Source organism: Limulus polyphemus, unplaced genomic scaffold, assembly GCF_000517525.1.
Source record: "Limulus polyphemus unplaced genomic scaffold, Limulus_polyphemus-2.1.2 Scaffold3513, whole genome shotgun sequence".
Classification (NCBI taxonomy): domain Eukaryota; kingdom Metazoa; phylum Arthropoda; class Merostomata; order Xiphosura; family Limulidae; genus Limulus; species Limulus polyphemus.
The window spans coordinates 51837-68076 of record NW_013669123.1 but is presented as its reverse complement, the minus strand read 5'-3'; the positions used below and the strand labels follow the sequence as shown (position 1 = coordinate 68076).

At 35.6% G+C, this 16240-nt stretch overlaps 1 protein-coding gene across 1 annotated transcript in view; it reads left to right on the top strand.

Annotated features, from left to right (window-relative positions):
- The window catches only part of LOC106469489 (SCY1-like protein 2), a 63714-nt gene that overhangs the window by 4641 nt on the left and 42833 nt on the right, over positions 1-16240 (top strand). The window contains exons 2-4 of the mRNA XM_022398017.1: positions 9711-9857; positions 12290-12505; positions 14760-14876. Of these exons, the coding sequence (XP_022253725.1) occupies positions 9711-9857; positions 12290-12505; positions 14760-14876 (480 nt within the window). The remainder of the gene's footprint in view (positions 1-9710; positions 9858-12289; positions 12506-14759; positions 14877-16240) is intronic.

Here is a 16240-nt window from a genome sequence, read left to right as displayed (position 1 = left end):
TTATATATATATATATATATATAAACGTTTTTAGAAAGTTGCATTTGTTTGCATGTGCAAAATAGATTAACAATGTGATAAGTTCAGAGCCCATATTATATTATGGTTGATTTACAAGACAATGGGCAGAGTAAGGATATATTCGACTTTCGAAAGGGGTATGATAGGGGTGTCCATCTGGCAAGAGTTCCTCTGTGAAGGACCGTTTTTTAAAACGCTATCGATCGATACTTGATATCAGAACCTATCAACAGTTGTGACAGTAGAAGTCACTACACTACACTACTAGTGAGATCAATGGCTGACAGAACCGTAGAGCTGCCTAAGGAAAATGATGATTGTGCAAAAAACCTCAGACTTTGCTGATTCCTGTAACACTAATCAGAATTTAGCTATCTACAACCATATTTTGCAAAGGGAAAAACTGTCATACGGCAACTAATAACCAATCTCAAACCTTCTTAACTTACTTAGCACTAAACAGAAAAACTCGGCTCCAATGGACCTGAAAGCTCAAATTGTAGAACATTGATCGCTGAAAACATGTGGTCTGTTGAATAGTACCATAACCTTTTCTGTACTGACGTTAGAGGAAAATATATGAATAAAACTACGACAAACTATATTTTGCTTGTGTTGCTCAAATTGTACACGTTGTTGGAGAAGGAGTAAATGTGCAGGGAATGTTATATTAGATGGACCCTTTGGGTTCCTTTTGATTGTTTGTTTTTGTTTTTGAATTTCGCGCAAAGCTACACGAGGGCTATCTGCGCTAGCCGTCCCTAATTTAACAGTGTAAGACTAGAGGGAAGGCAGCTAGTCATCACCACCCACCGCCAACTCTTGGGCTACTCTTTTACCAACGAATAGTGGGATTGACCGTCACATTATAACGACCCCACGGCTGAAAGGGCGAGCATGTTTGGTGGGATGCGGATTCGAACCCGCGAACCCTCAGATTGCGAGTCGAGTGCCTTAACCACCTGGCCATGCCGGGCCTGGTTCCTTTTGAATTAAGAGGAACATTCTTCCTGATCATATCAACCTCACAAACCTGCATGGACAAGAGTTCTTCCAAGATAAGAATACAGCCATCCACTCATCTCGTATGTTCATAAATGGTTTATAGAACATGACATCGGTTACACTCATCCTTCTCCACTAGTAAAATAAATGGATCAATCATACACCACAATCCTTGACGAATGCTACAGAATCGAACAAGACACATTCTGATGTCTTCTGGAATCCAAGTGATTTCCGTGGCAAAAGACGAACAATTCTATAATGTGGCTGATCAGAGTATGGCATTATAATATTAGTCGTATTATGGCACGTTTCGTTGGTGAAACCACTTCTAAATAATTTACTCTGTTTGGACTAGTGAATGGTGATAGAACTATATAGAAATAGCAGTAATTAAACTGAAACACAGCATGTGTTAGTTACGACTATTACTACCAGATTCCATTGAAGTCAACTATTTTGAATCATTTCACCTCATTTATCTTTCATAGAATCGATTTTGTCCACTGGTTATGTTTCTCTATGTTTTTTAGTACCATTATTATGTTTTAAGGTAATATGCATCAGATTTTAACTTTTTTTCTCGTTGCTTATCAAAGAAAAAGGAATTAAAAAGCAGATGATTAAATTAAATTAAATTAAAGTATCTATATCTTGTTAATTTCAGTGTAAAGATCTTTCCTAAACAAAAAAGTGAATATATAAATAATCTTTTCCATTACTTCAGTTTTTATGTATTAAAAACTACTTGGTAATACAAGGTTTACATACTCGCTTAAAAAACTTAATATTAGTATGAGCAGAAGTATTCTCAATAACTTTTCTTTTTCAGTTTTATTATTGACTTTGATCTTTCTAATGCTTTTACTGTTTTGATCAGTCACTCCAACATGCCATACAGCAATGCTGCCATCTAGTAGCATCTAGGCCAACTATAGATATTTGCGACAACATTATTGAATATTGACGTTAGTTGCTCTTATACAACTATAATAAAACTTTTCTTATTAATTTTATAAAGACAAGTAGGGATCAACATATACGTAATCTAGCAAACTTTGGTAACATTGAAAGTTTTAATGCCACAAAGAGTATTGAAATAAGAAGGTAAAACTACAAAACCGAGATACTTAGAATTACAAAAAAAAGCATCCCTACTTTGGCTTATCATTGTAATTATATTTCTATGTGGGGAAGTAGGGGTGAAATGTAACTCAGTATTTGTAGCTTTGACTTTCTTGTTTCAATAATTTTTCTAGCATTAAAACTTTCTATCTTATTATAGCTTGCTTGGTTAGGTATTTACCGATCTCTACTTGACTTTATAAAATCTTAAAGAATTATTATGTTTGTTTCCTTTTTTATTGGCTATAATTTTGTGCTCTGTGTGTGTGTGTGTGTGTGTGTGTGTGTGTGTGTGTGTGTAGTATATACTACTGTCCTTTTTCGGTTGAAGAAAGGAACCATTAGGACCAAGACGGAAGAGTTCTGTGAAAGTATTAGAGCGATAAGATTTGCCATTTTTTTCTGTACGTTTCTCTGGAAAAGTCGCTTACTTACTTACTTATATGAAAATTCGTTGAGATAATGAAATTTTGATCCACTCCATAGACTCATATATAGCGATTTAGGCGACCTTATAAGTGCAATAAGCTTTAGTTTTGCTCAGCCAATACTGTGAAATCATTGTCAATATTTAGACATTATGAAGGTGCTTTTAAACGAGTTATTTTTATGTCCGCTATTTGTTTTATCATGATTATTACTATTAAGTACTATCGTGCTTAATGATATTTTGGTATTTTTGCGCCATCTGCAAGACGGAAACAGGCTATAAAATGCGAAACCCTTAAAATATGTAATGAAGAACTTACTTAAATGTGGTTTTCTAGTCTGTTTGTTTTGTTGTTAAACGCAAAGCTACACAATGTGCTGTGCTGTATCCACAACGGGTCGATATTGAAACCCAGTTTTTACCGTTAGAACCCTTCACAGTTAATGCTGAGCCAGTGGTAGGGGTTTATTCTGTCTGAATGTGGTCTCTATAGTTCACTAACTGCGCCTAGGGCTAAGACAAACTAAATTAAGACGAAAGCTTTATGTGTCATTGGTTATTTTGTTTAAAAACTACTGTTACTTTTCAAAATACTTTTAGATCAGTTTATTGTGCTGAATAATAACGCTGCTTGTTTGATTTTTAACATCAGTCGTTCAATCTATCACGTATGGAACCATACATACGTACAATCCTTAATATTCTATTCGATGTTATTTAGTTAAAACAGTATGTATTTTCGCAGTACCCATTCAGAGGCGACAAAAAATATTGTGTATAGCTCCAAATAGTCACGAGAAAAATAAATAGATGAAGATTGATGTGTACAGATTATACAGACTTTCATCGGTTCCGTACGAAACCTTAGTATTTACTTGTATAACTCTATGAAACAATTCCATTTGTGACAACAGAACGTGTAAATATTCTATATGGTCACGAGCTCCATGGTGAGCTCCTCCACCCAGTAACTCAGCAGTCAGTCTAAAGACTTATAACTGGGCTCAGCAGATATAATTTGTTTGTTTGTTTTGAATTTCGCGCAAAGCTAAACGAGGGCTATCTGCGCTAGCCGTCCCTCATTTAGCAGAGTAAGACTAGAGGGAACGCAGCTAGTCATCACCACCCACCGGCAACTCTTAGGCTACTCTCTTTACCAACGAATGGTGGGGTTGACAGTCACTTATAACGCCCCCACGGCTGAAAGTGCGAGCATGTTTGGTGTGACGGGGATTCGAACCCACGACCCTCAGATTGCGAGACGAGCGATTTAGGTTTCCCCTTTTGTTTGGCAGTGTAATAATAATGGTTGTCTCTGTTTAAGTTACACGACTTAGGTTTCACCCTTGTTTGGCAATGTAATAATAATGGTTGTCTCTGTTTAAGTTACACGACTTAGGTTTCACCCTTGTTTGGCAATGTAATAATAATGGTTGTCTCTGTTTATGTTACACGATTTATGTTTCACCCTTGTTTGGCAGTGTAATAATAACGGTTGCCTCTGTTTAAGTTACACGACTTAGGTTTCACCCTTGTTTGGCAATGTAATAATAATGGTTGTCTCTGTTTATGTTACACGATTTATGTTTCACCCTTTGTTTGGCAGTGTAATAATAACGGTTGCCTCTGTTTAAGTTACACGATTTAGGTTTCACCCTTGTTTGGCAATGAAATAATAATGGTTGCCTCTGTTTAAGCCTTGCTTCGTAACTTCATCTGTTTAGTACAAATGTACATGTAGTAAAGCAGTTGTTAGCTCACACCTTGTGCCATGTTTTATCTTATCTTAACACCGTCCAAGCTGAGTAGGCCTATCAATATAGAAGGTTACATTTTCTCGTCTATCTTCAATGGGAATAAAGTTACTTCGCAGATCATCCCTGTTATGAAACTGCTCATCTACAATGGGATGCTGGAAGACAGTTTCCGTGGCAACAAATCTGATAAACAAGGTTCAATTATTACTTAAGTCTTCGAAACGATTAATTCATCACGATGAAATCGGCTCAAATTTAAGTTCACAATTATCTCTATGTAACAAATTAAACTGACGTTTAAAAAACGCCCCCCCAGTGGCACTGCGGTATGTCTGCGGACTTACAACGCTAGAAACCGGGTTTCGATACCCGTGGTGTGCAGAGCACAGATAGCCCTTGTGTAGCGTTGTGCATAATTAAAAACAAACAAACAAACGTTTGGTGAGGTTTTTATCCGTCAGTCTCCACTTTTCTAGCTTTCGGATTTTAATAACTCAGTTTTTCTGCGCAAAATTGCATAAAGGCTATCTACGCATAGCCGTCCCTAATTTGAAGTGATAGATTAGGGGTAAGGCACCTATTAAACAGCTCCCACAACCAACTTTTGGATTACTCTTGTCGGATCGAATATTGGAATTCAACTGTTGTCACTCTTATAGTGTACGCACTTCCTGAAAGTGCAGAGTGCGTTTTTTTTCAAGCATCGGGTGACGAATCATCAATCCTCAAATTCACAGTCCAGGCACATTTACTTGTAGGCCACGCGCTGCTCGGTTTTTAGTGAATTAGATAACGAAAAAACAATTGATATTTTTGATAAAGGGAATTACTCTGGTTTTTGTCTCCAGTTCGAGTTGATTTGTTGATACAAACTGGAGAACATTTGTAAACAACCAAAGTACGACCACATACATATATATATATATTTTTTAAATCACTAATGGATAGCGTGGCGGATTTGATAATTTAAATAGGACCATGTCGTTTCTCATTCTCTTAAGATTCGAAGAAACTTTTATGAGAAATCTAGTTTCAAATTCCGCCGCTGATACGTCAGCGCCAATCATCGCCAATCATCTACAACCTATACACATTGTTACTTTGGTATGTGAAATTAGAACAAACCTAAATCACCCAAGCTGGCCGAACCTCTTGAAATATCATTGGGATTACAGCACCTCGAGTAATTAAAGTCGCTCGGCTGATTATTGATACAGTTAGGCGGAAGTATAATTCCATCGTAATTACGTTGTGTTAAGGCTGATTATTGATACAGGGTAGGTGGAAGTATAATTCCATCGTAATTACGTTGTGTTAACTGTGAAGGACTGTGGCTCGGGTGTTAGAATCTATGATGTTATTCTGAACATTGGGAATGGAGTATCCACAGTTCAAATGACGATAAACATCAAGAAATCTGAAATTAGTACATTTGAAGAACTATTGCGAAGTGTTTTTTTATCATCAGCCCAGTGTATTGTTGTAGCAGAACAATGAAGAGTGTTTTGGTCATCAGCCCAGTGTATTGTTGTAGCAGAACAATGAAGAGTGTTTTGGTCATCAGCCCAGTGTATTGTTGTAGCAGAACATTGAAGAGTGTTTTGGTCATCAACCCAGTGTATTGTCGTAGCAGAACAATGAAGAGTGTTTTGGTCATCAACCCAGTGTATGGTCGTAGCAGAACAATGAAGAGTGTTTTGGTCATCAGCCCAGTGTATTGTCGTAACAGAACAATGAAGAGTGTTTTGGTCATCAGCTCAGAATATTGTCGTAGCAGAACAATGAAGAGTGTTTTGGTCAAGTTTTGACAAACATTCACTCTCTGTTGCTTTACTCGCCCAGCAAAAATAGGACGATACTCTTTACCATTCTGTTATCATTATGAAATTATGTAACTAATAATTATTGACAACTGTTTCTTAATTAACTTCTCCTTCACAGTAAGTATAATTTTGTACCTGTATTCAAGATTTCTAAAACGTAATAAAACAGAAACAAGCTTACAGTTCTAGGACAGTGTTTCCCAAAGTGGGAGCTGCGACTTTTCTCTGGGGGGGGGGGCGTCAAAAAATGGGCCGAAAACAACGTTGGTGAATTAAATTTAACTCCAAATAAACAATAAGCCGATAAAAATTATGTTGAATTAATTAAATGATACGGTACGTCGAAAAAGAGATGTTATTGTTTTCACTACGACACTGTTTTCAATCACGAAACTAAAGTTATAGGTTGAGGGGGGGGGGCTTCAAATTTTTTTATTCACATCAAGGGAGCCTCAGACTAAAAGAGTTTGGAAACTGAACCACTGGACTAGAGGAAACACCATCCACCACTAACTCTTGGTATTGACCGTCACTTTATAACGCCCCTACGGGTGAATGGACGAGAATTTTGGGGGAACGGGGATTCGAACCCCCTCCTCTCAGATTGCGAGTCGAACGCCTGAACCACCAGGCCCTGCCAGAACATTTGGAATGTAATGATGTCTTGTAGTTATAGGTTCGAGCTTGATCGTTTGGAGAAATGCAGATGGCACAGAGTATTTGAGTAGTCGTGTGGCGATACGAATTACTTTGTTTGTGGCTTGTGACGATAGGTAGAGCCACTTTCAAAGATTGGCCTGGCATGTGTTTAGTAAAACATGATGACTGTGTTGCATGTTTAACCAACTGACTGCTAATTCGACCTATAGAGAATGATCTAAACTGTGTTGGTGTAACACAATCTCCTTAATTGATACTCATTCTGATATCACTATTCAACACATTCTCAACAACTGATATGGTTCCGAGTCTTATTGGCGCATATTCCAATTCCAGTGAATATCCAGCCGGTAGACGTATTCCAATACATTCCTTCACACATACATGTCAGACTCATTTTTAATCAACAAACAAAACCTATTTTTGAGAGCTACGTCTTTACGTCTTTAATTCTTAGAACACGATTTAGGATAAATTTGACTGGTATCTGGAGTTAAATTCCGCCTGAAATTGGGGGTAGTTAGTTCTTTCTAAATATTTACTGGCTTTGGATCTGTGTGTGTCGCAAAGTTACTGCTGCTTGTTTTATTTTTTTCCGATGGAACGGTGGATTCTAAATTTCGAGGGGTGGTAGATTTGTTCAAAGTGCTACGTAAAACAAGCACTAAATTCAGATAGTTTCAAGGCATTTTTAACGTCAATTATTTCCTCGTGTAAATACTCGCAATTCTATGAGGGGTGTTAACTAAAATTTATCCAGGAATAATATTAAGTCTCAGGATCAAATTCTTCAAAATGAGTATAAACATCTGTTTATCGGAAATACTATTTCCGGATTATGAAATGTTTATCGGAAATACTATTTCCGGATTATGAAATAGTCACCTTGAATCACGTCCAAATTATACTGTTAATGTTAATAATAATAATATTATTATTTTAAAACTTTCAGTAAGCCATGTTCTCGTGATCGAAAAATAACACAAGTCTAGAAAAAAATAGCTAAACAACAATCGATCTGCACACATTTCTTGGCCATGACAGGTGTAACATGCTAACTTCAATTTATCGTATATATATTTACGATAAAAACACAACGTGGCTCTAAACTCGAAGCACATCTTATGCAGCAGAGCAAAAATAAGTTCGCACGTAAATCGATAGTTTCTTGCAAAGTAATTTCGGCATAAATTGGCTCCGCATCAAAACTTATCGTTATCCACTTCTACATTACACAGATTTAGGAAATTTAAAAGCAAAGTCATTATTGAAATATTCCCAAGAAAAACGTTCAAATGCTTGACAAAAACTATAGTTATAAATACCAACATTTCAAACAACACTTCCCCTGTCAATAAACGTAAGTATACAAACTCAATTGTTGATCGCAAGCTAAAAGAAAATACTACCCAAATTGGCCTTTCAATTTTCCTTCTAATGAGAAATGCAGCGATAAGAATTACTTGAAATCTTATTAAATCAGAGTTATTACAAAATAGTTTAGAAACAAGCCTTGAACATCAGAATTTCAAGAAACAACATTTAAAGACATATCGCTTTCTAAAAGCAATTCTGATTGGTTGGTTCTAATTGTTAGTCAAACGAAAGAAAAGATAATACTTTTCTACGCGAAAAACTAATTTATGTTTGGCTTGTTTTTGTTTTTCATTCCAACAATATATGTTCAAGATTTTCCAATCTTTTCATTTTGTTTCATTAAACGTGGTACTGATGGTACTAACAATGAAATATTTCTACTTTGTTGCCTTCCAAATTTAATTATTGGAATATAATAAACTCAAAAAAAAATAAGGGAGACACGTGCTAAATAGGAAATAAAAATAAAAAAACTTGGCGATTGTTCGATCCATAGATAGTTATTGTTTGGTTATTTCGATGTATTATAATTTAAGTTAGGCCTCGACAAATTGCGGGCGCCAGGTCTCCATAGCGACTGAAAATTTTTATCGTGGCGCCTAGTATTTTCTCACATTTTATTCGTGTATAGGACTGTGTTAAATAGAACTCGAATCTAAATCAGTTCGGACTCTTGGAAGTGCGGACCTATTTTCGCGTTCTTTGAGTCCTAAATCGAATGAAGGAATGAAGCACTGCAGTTACACAAAACGTTACTAATTTCGCGCCATTTTGTTTTCCATCTTTCTCTCAATTCATGTTTAGACTGACACGGGACCAAAGGTAATTAGTTCAGGCAATACTATCAAGTGGTTGTTGATACCATGTGATCGTTAGCATGCACTCGTTGCTGCGAGAGTAAATAAATATAGAACTCATTACTCGATACAAACAGTAATTAAGTTAGATTAGGCACACCAAAAGTGTTATAGTGACGAGTAGATTAGGCATATTCTGAAACAACCTGCTTGGCCTATCAATACCGTAATGATTATTTCTATTTCATTTCCAATCGTTGCAAGAATCCAAGTAAGTTAAAGTTAGTCTACAGTTTTAATAATTGCACATAGTGAAGTTGAACTTTAATATATGTAATATAATAAAGTTTAATAATGAACCCATTTGTTTTGGTGTAAAACTGTATGTATTGTACCATATCCCCACAACCGACTCCCAACCCTTTTCTATATTGGACCTGGCTCCTGCGTTTTTTGGGCTGGCTCCTAAATTTGACGAGGCCTGTTCTAAAGGTAGAATAATATTCAGTCAAACAACTCGTTTGTTTGTCACCAAGCACAAAGCTACAATAGTCTATCTGCGCTGTTCCCACCACGGGTATCGAGACCCGATTTTTAGTGTTACAAGCCCTCCCGGGGAAGGGGAGGGTTAGACGAACTAAAAGTTAACGTTTAGAGAAATTAGTGTCAATTTTCTTATAGAAACTGTTAATGTTTCCTCTCTTATTCCTTGTAGCTGACAGAAGGGTTGTCTTTTCTTCATTATTCCTGTAAACTTATCCACCGGAACATCTGTCCTCAGTCTGTAATTATCAATAAACGTGGGACGTGGAAACTGGCGGGATTAGAATTCACTGAGAAGTGTGATGACACAAGCACCATGGTGAGTATTCACCGTTTATAAACATATCAGGATTACTGGTAACAAGTTGCGTTCCGATTTCAACATCACTACCCCACGTTGGTAAATAAATGGTGGGATATTTCACATCCCTCATGGTGTAAATGAAAATGTGAAATAAATTCACACAAAAGGTGAGAGTGCACACTTTGTAACTGCAACAAAACTCAGCTGCTAAAGGCGTGGCTTCAGGCTCTCAGGAATGCTAATTCTAGAATTATACGAATAAAATGGCGAACACTGAGAACGTTTGGCTGTTATACATCGCGAGTAATTTAACTTAAACCCAACGTTGTTTTACTTTCCAACTCCTTTCTCCGAGTGTCCTTTGTTTTGCTTTACACAACTAGTTGAATCGGACTTCTCGAGAAAAACGTGTTCTCAAGACAGAATCATTTAAGAATCTTTACCTCTGTCGTGAAGGTATGAAATGTTTATGACCTACGACCTTTTTAAATGTCAAAAATGAAACTTTTAACTTCATTTCCACTCTGATACTTTTCAAACTCAGACTCACGACGTTTCATATTTTCAAAAAACGAAACAAAATTGACTTCGCTAAGAAGTTTACAACATAATTTTTTTTTTAAGTGTGTAGTATTTTTAACACACTATAGTGGGCTCAACTACCAGCTCAGGTTGTTGTTGTTTTTTGTTGTTGCTATTAAACACAAAGCTACACAATGGACTTCCTGCCCATTGCGGGCATCGAAACCGGAAGTTACCAGGTCAGAAACACTAAGATTCAAACATAGCAGTCCCTAATTTTGAACTAATGAGGTCCGCCTATACGTAACCAAACAGAAGGAGCGAATGTAATTTTTATAACTTTCTCACTGCTTAAAATACGACGTACGTTAGTGTTAAGCGACATATCGCGGGTTCGAGCATTGAACCTATCGTTCTTTTTAGCCGGAAAACGAACCACCAGATCCCACTTGGCATCTCCTCAAATCAGAACAAGCCTTTGTATTTTGCCTTTTTTTTCTTTTGGACCCACTTTTAAAGCCCTATTAAGTATGAGAGTAAAAATATTAATTATTTGGTAAACTTTATGTTTACCACTATAACATTTTCGTTTTTTTTTCAAAGTTTGTTTTGTTGACCACAAAGCTAGCTGTGCTGTACCCACTACACGTATCGAAACCCGGTTTTCAGCGTTATAAGCCTTCAGATTTACCGTCGAGTTCTCTTTTAGGATAACTTTACTGCACTAAGGGGCTGATATCAGAAGACTAGAAAGAAAACATACGTTTTATTCAATTGTGGCCCCTGATGGGGCTGCGGTAAGTTTATGGACTTATAACACTAAAATCCTGGGTTCGATTCTCTGAGGTGGATAGAGTGCACATAGTCTATTGTGTAGGTTTGTGCTAAACATCATAACATATTCAACTGAATACCAAGAAAACATGGCTGCCAAAAAACGATATACCTTTGTGAAAGTTAAAAAAAACAACAACAAAAACTCATGCGTATTAATAAGAATAAAGTGTCTTAAAATGATTCAGTGCTCTCGCTGTTAGCGGTGTTTTCGGCAGTTATCCCAATAATAGCTTATGAAGCTTGACCAGCCTAGGAGATATAGGTTAGTCCTAAATTTATATGCATAATAATTCTCATAATAAAAAGGATAAAGAATAATATAATATTAATATATTCACTAATTCCTTGTCCATTAAAAGGCATGGCACCAAAGTGACCAGGGAAAGTTAAACAAAATAACGTAGAGGTAACGTAGCATACGAGAAAGTTACCACAACAAATGTTACTATTTAACTACGCCATTGTGAGGTAAGACGGTACAGATAGCACAATAAAAAAACTAATAATTATGAAGATAAATAGTAAGGAATAATTCTGCATCTGTGTTAAACATAGAGTTTGACTTTACTATCTAGGAATCTAGCAGTTTTAGCAAACTAGATTTAAGTATACGAATATTGAAAAAAGAACCGTTTCATTAAGCTGGATACTCTCTAAAGTTTAAAAAAAAACAACACACACAGTTTACTTTACTAAGTGAAAGTTAGAATACCAAAAGTACTGACTTTGGTTAACTGAAGATCCTCAAAGTAAAAAAAAAACAAGCTGAATGAAAGTTTAAAGTCATCAGTTACAGTCTACAGGGGACTTTTTAGATTAAAAACAAAATGCACAAACAAAGCAAAGTTTGTACACAAAATGTATCTGACATTCAAGATTTGTGTCCAAGTTAAGGTTTAGGGCATGGCTGCGGGCATTTTGAAGTTTTCCTGGAAGGATTCGGGCATTTTGGAAGCTTTCATCATCATGCTTTACTTCCTAATTTATTTTCTTGGTTTAAAATAACTGTAAAAAAAAAACGCATTGTGTATGATGATAAAAAAAACGTTTTGTTTAATTCTCTGTAATATTTTTTTTCCATTTCATAGAATTCCGTACCTTGTCAGCCATTCACCTCTAAACTACCCAAGATGGCCCAACCGGATCTTGATTTTACAGCTCCAGAAGTCCAGATGTCGTCCACGTGCTCACCGTACAGTGACATGTTTTCATTGGGACTACTGGTCTGCTCCATCATGAACAATGGTCGCTCACTTATTGAAGCCAATTTAAGCTCCAGCACTTACAGCAAGCAGCTGGATTTAGTAAGACTTGTGTTCGTTAATGTGTGATGAATTTAGAGCACGTGCCGCGAAACGAAACGTTTTCTTTAACTGACAGAAAAAGAACAAGCACTTTGAGATTTTATTGATTTCATGAAAGAAGTCATTCTTTCAAATTTAATATACGTTACAGCAACATGAATAACTATGAAAGCTGGCAAATTATCGGAAAAAATCAATATACCAATTTTTTTCTTAAATAAAAAAAAACAAGTTAACAGGATTTTTTTTTTTTACATTTCTCTTAATTTGCAGCTCGAAATCAGAAATGCGAAAAAAATAACGCATTTCGGATTTATATTTTTTCTCCCATAGATCACTGTCCAATAAGCTTTTAAAAACAGCATTTCATAGAATATTTGGTCTTCCATCGTCCAGCGCAACGGATGAGTTCTGCTCTCGAACCAAAAGCTTATCAGACAGTGGTTTGTGGGGGGACAAAATACACATTTGAAATGTTACAATTTAAAAAAAAAAAAAAAAAACTTTGATTTCTGGTCGCAAAAGACAGATTAAAAGGTATGTGAAAAAATAAACACATCTGTGGTTAACTTTATATATACATTATCATTGTTACTTACTAGTTTGTCCCATCACTCTGCTAATCACTCGATAAATTTATCAAAATATTGATATTCATACATATGCGTAAGTAATATTAAAGACAAGCTGGATATTAATAACTTACAACGTTGACAACCACCACTTTAAACGCCTCCCGCCGTCAGTGCCTCAGCAATAAGTCTGAGGGATTATAATGCGGTGGGCAAAGCACAGATAGCCCACTGAGCAGCTTTGTACATAGCATCGTATGAATAATAAACGCGTTGCACAAAGTAGGTTAAATCTGATGCATGATGTATCCCTATTGACATCTCTTCTACTAAGTTGTATAATACCATGTCCCCATTGATGTATCCCTATTGACATCTCTTCTACTAAGTTGTATAATACCATGTCCCCATTGATGTATCCCTATTGACATCTCTCCTACTAAGTTGTATAATACCATGTCCACAATGATGTATCCCTATTGACATCTCTCCTACTAAGTTGTATCATACCATATCCACAATGTTGTATCCATATTGACATCTCTACTACTAAGTTGTATAATACCATGTCCACAATGATGTATCCCTATTCGTGGACATGGTATTATACAACTTAGTAGTAGAGATGTCAATAGGGATACATCATTCAACTTAGTAGAGAGATGTCAATAGGGATACATCATTGTGGACATGGTATTATACAACTTAGTAGAGAGATGTTATAACATCATGTCCTCAATGTAGCTTGTACTCCATTTTTATCTCTCTGCATTTTGCGAACCAAACGTTTATTTTATTATTATTATTTTTTTGGATTATTGTCTGAAGAACTGCATTGAAATATTAACAAACGTAAGGAAGAGCTTCTGATGTTAATATTAACAGCAGTCTTGTGTAACCTTTATAAATATATACAAATAGTAAAAAAACATGATGTTTGTAAATAGAAAAATAGTTATGGTCATACGTTGTTTGCAGGTTCAAAAACACTTTTGCATTCACAAATGTAATGATTTTATTAAAGATGTGAAGATATTATTAACATTGTTATTTTTAGCGATGGGCTATCTGCACGCTACTCAACACAGGGAATCGAACCCCGGATTTTATCGTTATAAGTCCATAAACTTGCCGCTGACCCAGCGGTGGATATAATAGCTTATTAAACAGACTTTCTTATACGTTATGTAATCTGAAATTCAAAATTTTAAATCCAATAAAATATGTCAGCTAGAAAATAACAACAGTCCTCCGGTAGGTCAGCAGTAAGTTTACGAGCTTACAACGCTAAAATCCGAGGTTCGAGTCTCCACGGGGGACAGTGTGCGGATAGCTAATTCTATAACTTTGCTTCACGAAAACAGCAGCAACAACAAAAAATATCGTCTATGCACTTCAGGCAGAACTCTAACCATGAATCAATGCTCATGACGGGAATCGAACCGAGATTTTTAGTGTATATGCCTTCCAACTTGTTACTGAGCCACTGGAGGGCATTTTATTTGTAATACTCTATTATAACGACTTTTTTGAGGCTGGTAAAATGTTAAATCAGAATTAAATAAAGATTTTTCAAACTAGGTTTTAGTATTTATACTACAGATTGATTAAACAGAGGTTATATTTATGGTTATTTCTTTGTAATATGCAACATATGTTTTAACAAATTTGGTTTCTTTTAGCTAGAACAGAATTTGCACGATATTCTGGACAGAGTACCGTACCATCTACAAGAGCCACTCCAAAGTCTGTTAAACATTGATCCCCGAAGACGACCAAATGCTCAGAATTTTTCAATGGTATTTATCGTACAACAGATTATTTCAGTAGCAGTTGCTACCATTAATATCAATATATGTTACTTAGGCTAAATTGTTACAAGTTACAGATTCCCATCAATTAGTATCGTTCCAAAAAATTGCATTTTTTTATACTATGGTTAATCAAAAAATTCGAATTATGTTCTTCCTCATACAAACTTTAAACAAATATAAATTATGTGATGGCCATCTGTTGTGAAATGCTACTGAAAAGGCCGTAGCACTAACGACGTAACAGAGCAAGTGTTCTCTGTGTGGAGGGATTTTTTAGACATGGCATAACAGCTCATAGAATGGCTCCGAGTTTTTTTTGTCAAGTACAAACTTAAACTTTTAACTCGTAGCTCCGTCACTTCTTGATCGATTTGAGATCTAATTACAGTTTTGGACTCAGGAGGTCAAACCCTTTCGATTGATTTATTTGACCAAGATCTCGTAGATTCATTTACTCTAATCCTGTCTTAAATAATTTCGATTTGAAACGTTCTCTATTGTTGACGGTTTATCTTTTGTTATTGTTGTTTTTTCTGAGTAATTGGTAAAAAAGAAGAATACAAATCCAGTCCTCTTAATAACAACAAAAATGTTTTAATTCTTTAACAAATTTTTGTTAACCTGACGACGTTCACTGATAGGCCTAAGTTCGCAGCAGTCGCTAATACAACAATTTTACTCACTTGCTAATTTCTCGTGCTCTTCACAAAGTACGACGCATCTCTTATTAGTTCCTCTAAAACACAAACAGTATTCCAAAATTGAATTAAGTAACTAAAAATCTCAATCAAATAATAACACACTAATTCGGACTCAAAAATCAATAATCATATACTCTACCCTAACGTTTTATACTGCTCAAACTGTTTTAAAACTTTACAGAAAATTCCAGATATTACGCCACGCGCTTATCCCGTCACACTCCATTCAACCAAGCGACAATACAAACCTCTAAATTTAAAACATAGCCTACAGGAATACTTTTGTTTTTGTCTATTTATTCTTAAACAATGGTATCTGTACTCTATCTACCGCAGGTATCACAACCTGATTTTTAGCGTTACAAGCACTCAGACTTATCGCTCAAAAATACCAAATACAAATGTTCTTTTGTTGCTTTTACACCAAAAACACCCGCCGCCAAACATAGAAGAAATAAAAAGGACAACAGAACTTTATATTTTTAATTAACCAATTGCTTATTAATCCTCAAATTAATGACTTGTTTCATGCGTTCTCTATTGAATAGCTTAGTTTGTTTTTTGCCTGTTACAATACTCACTATAGAAACATGATCCCAAAAATATTGAGTGAAAAAACTATATGAAAAAAAAAAAGCTATATGAAAA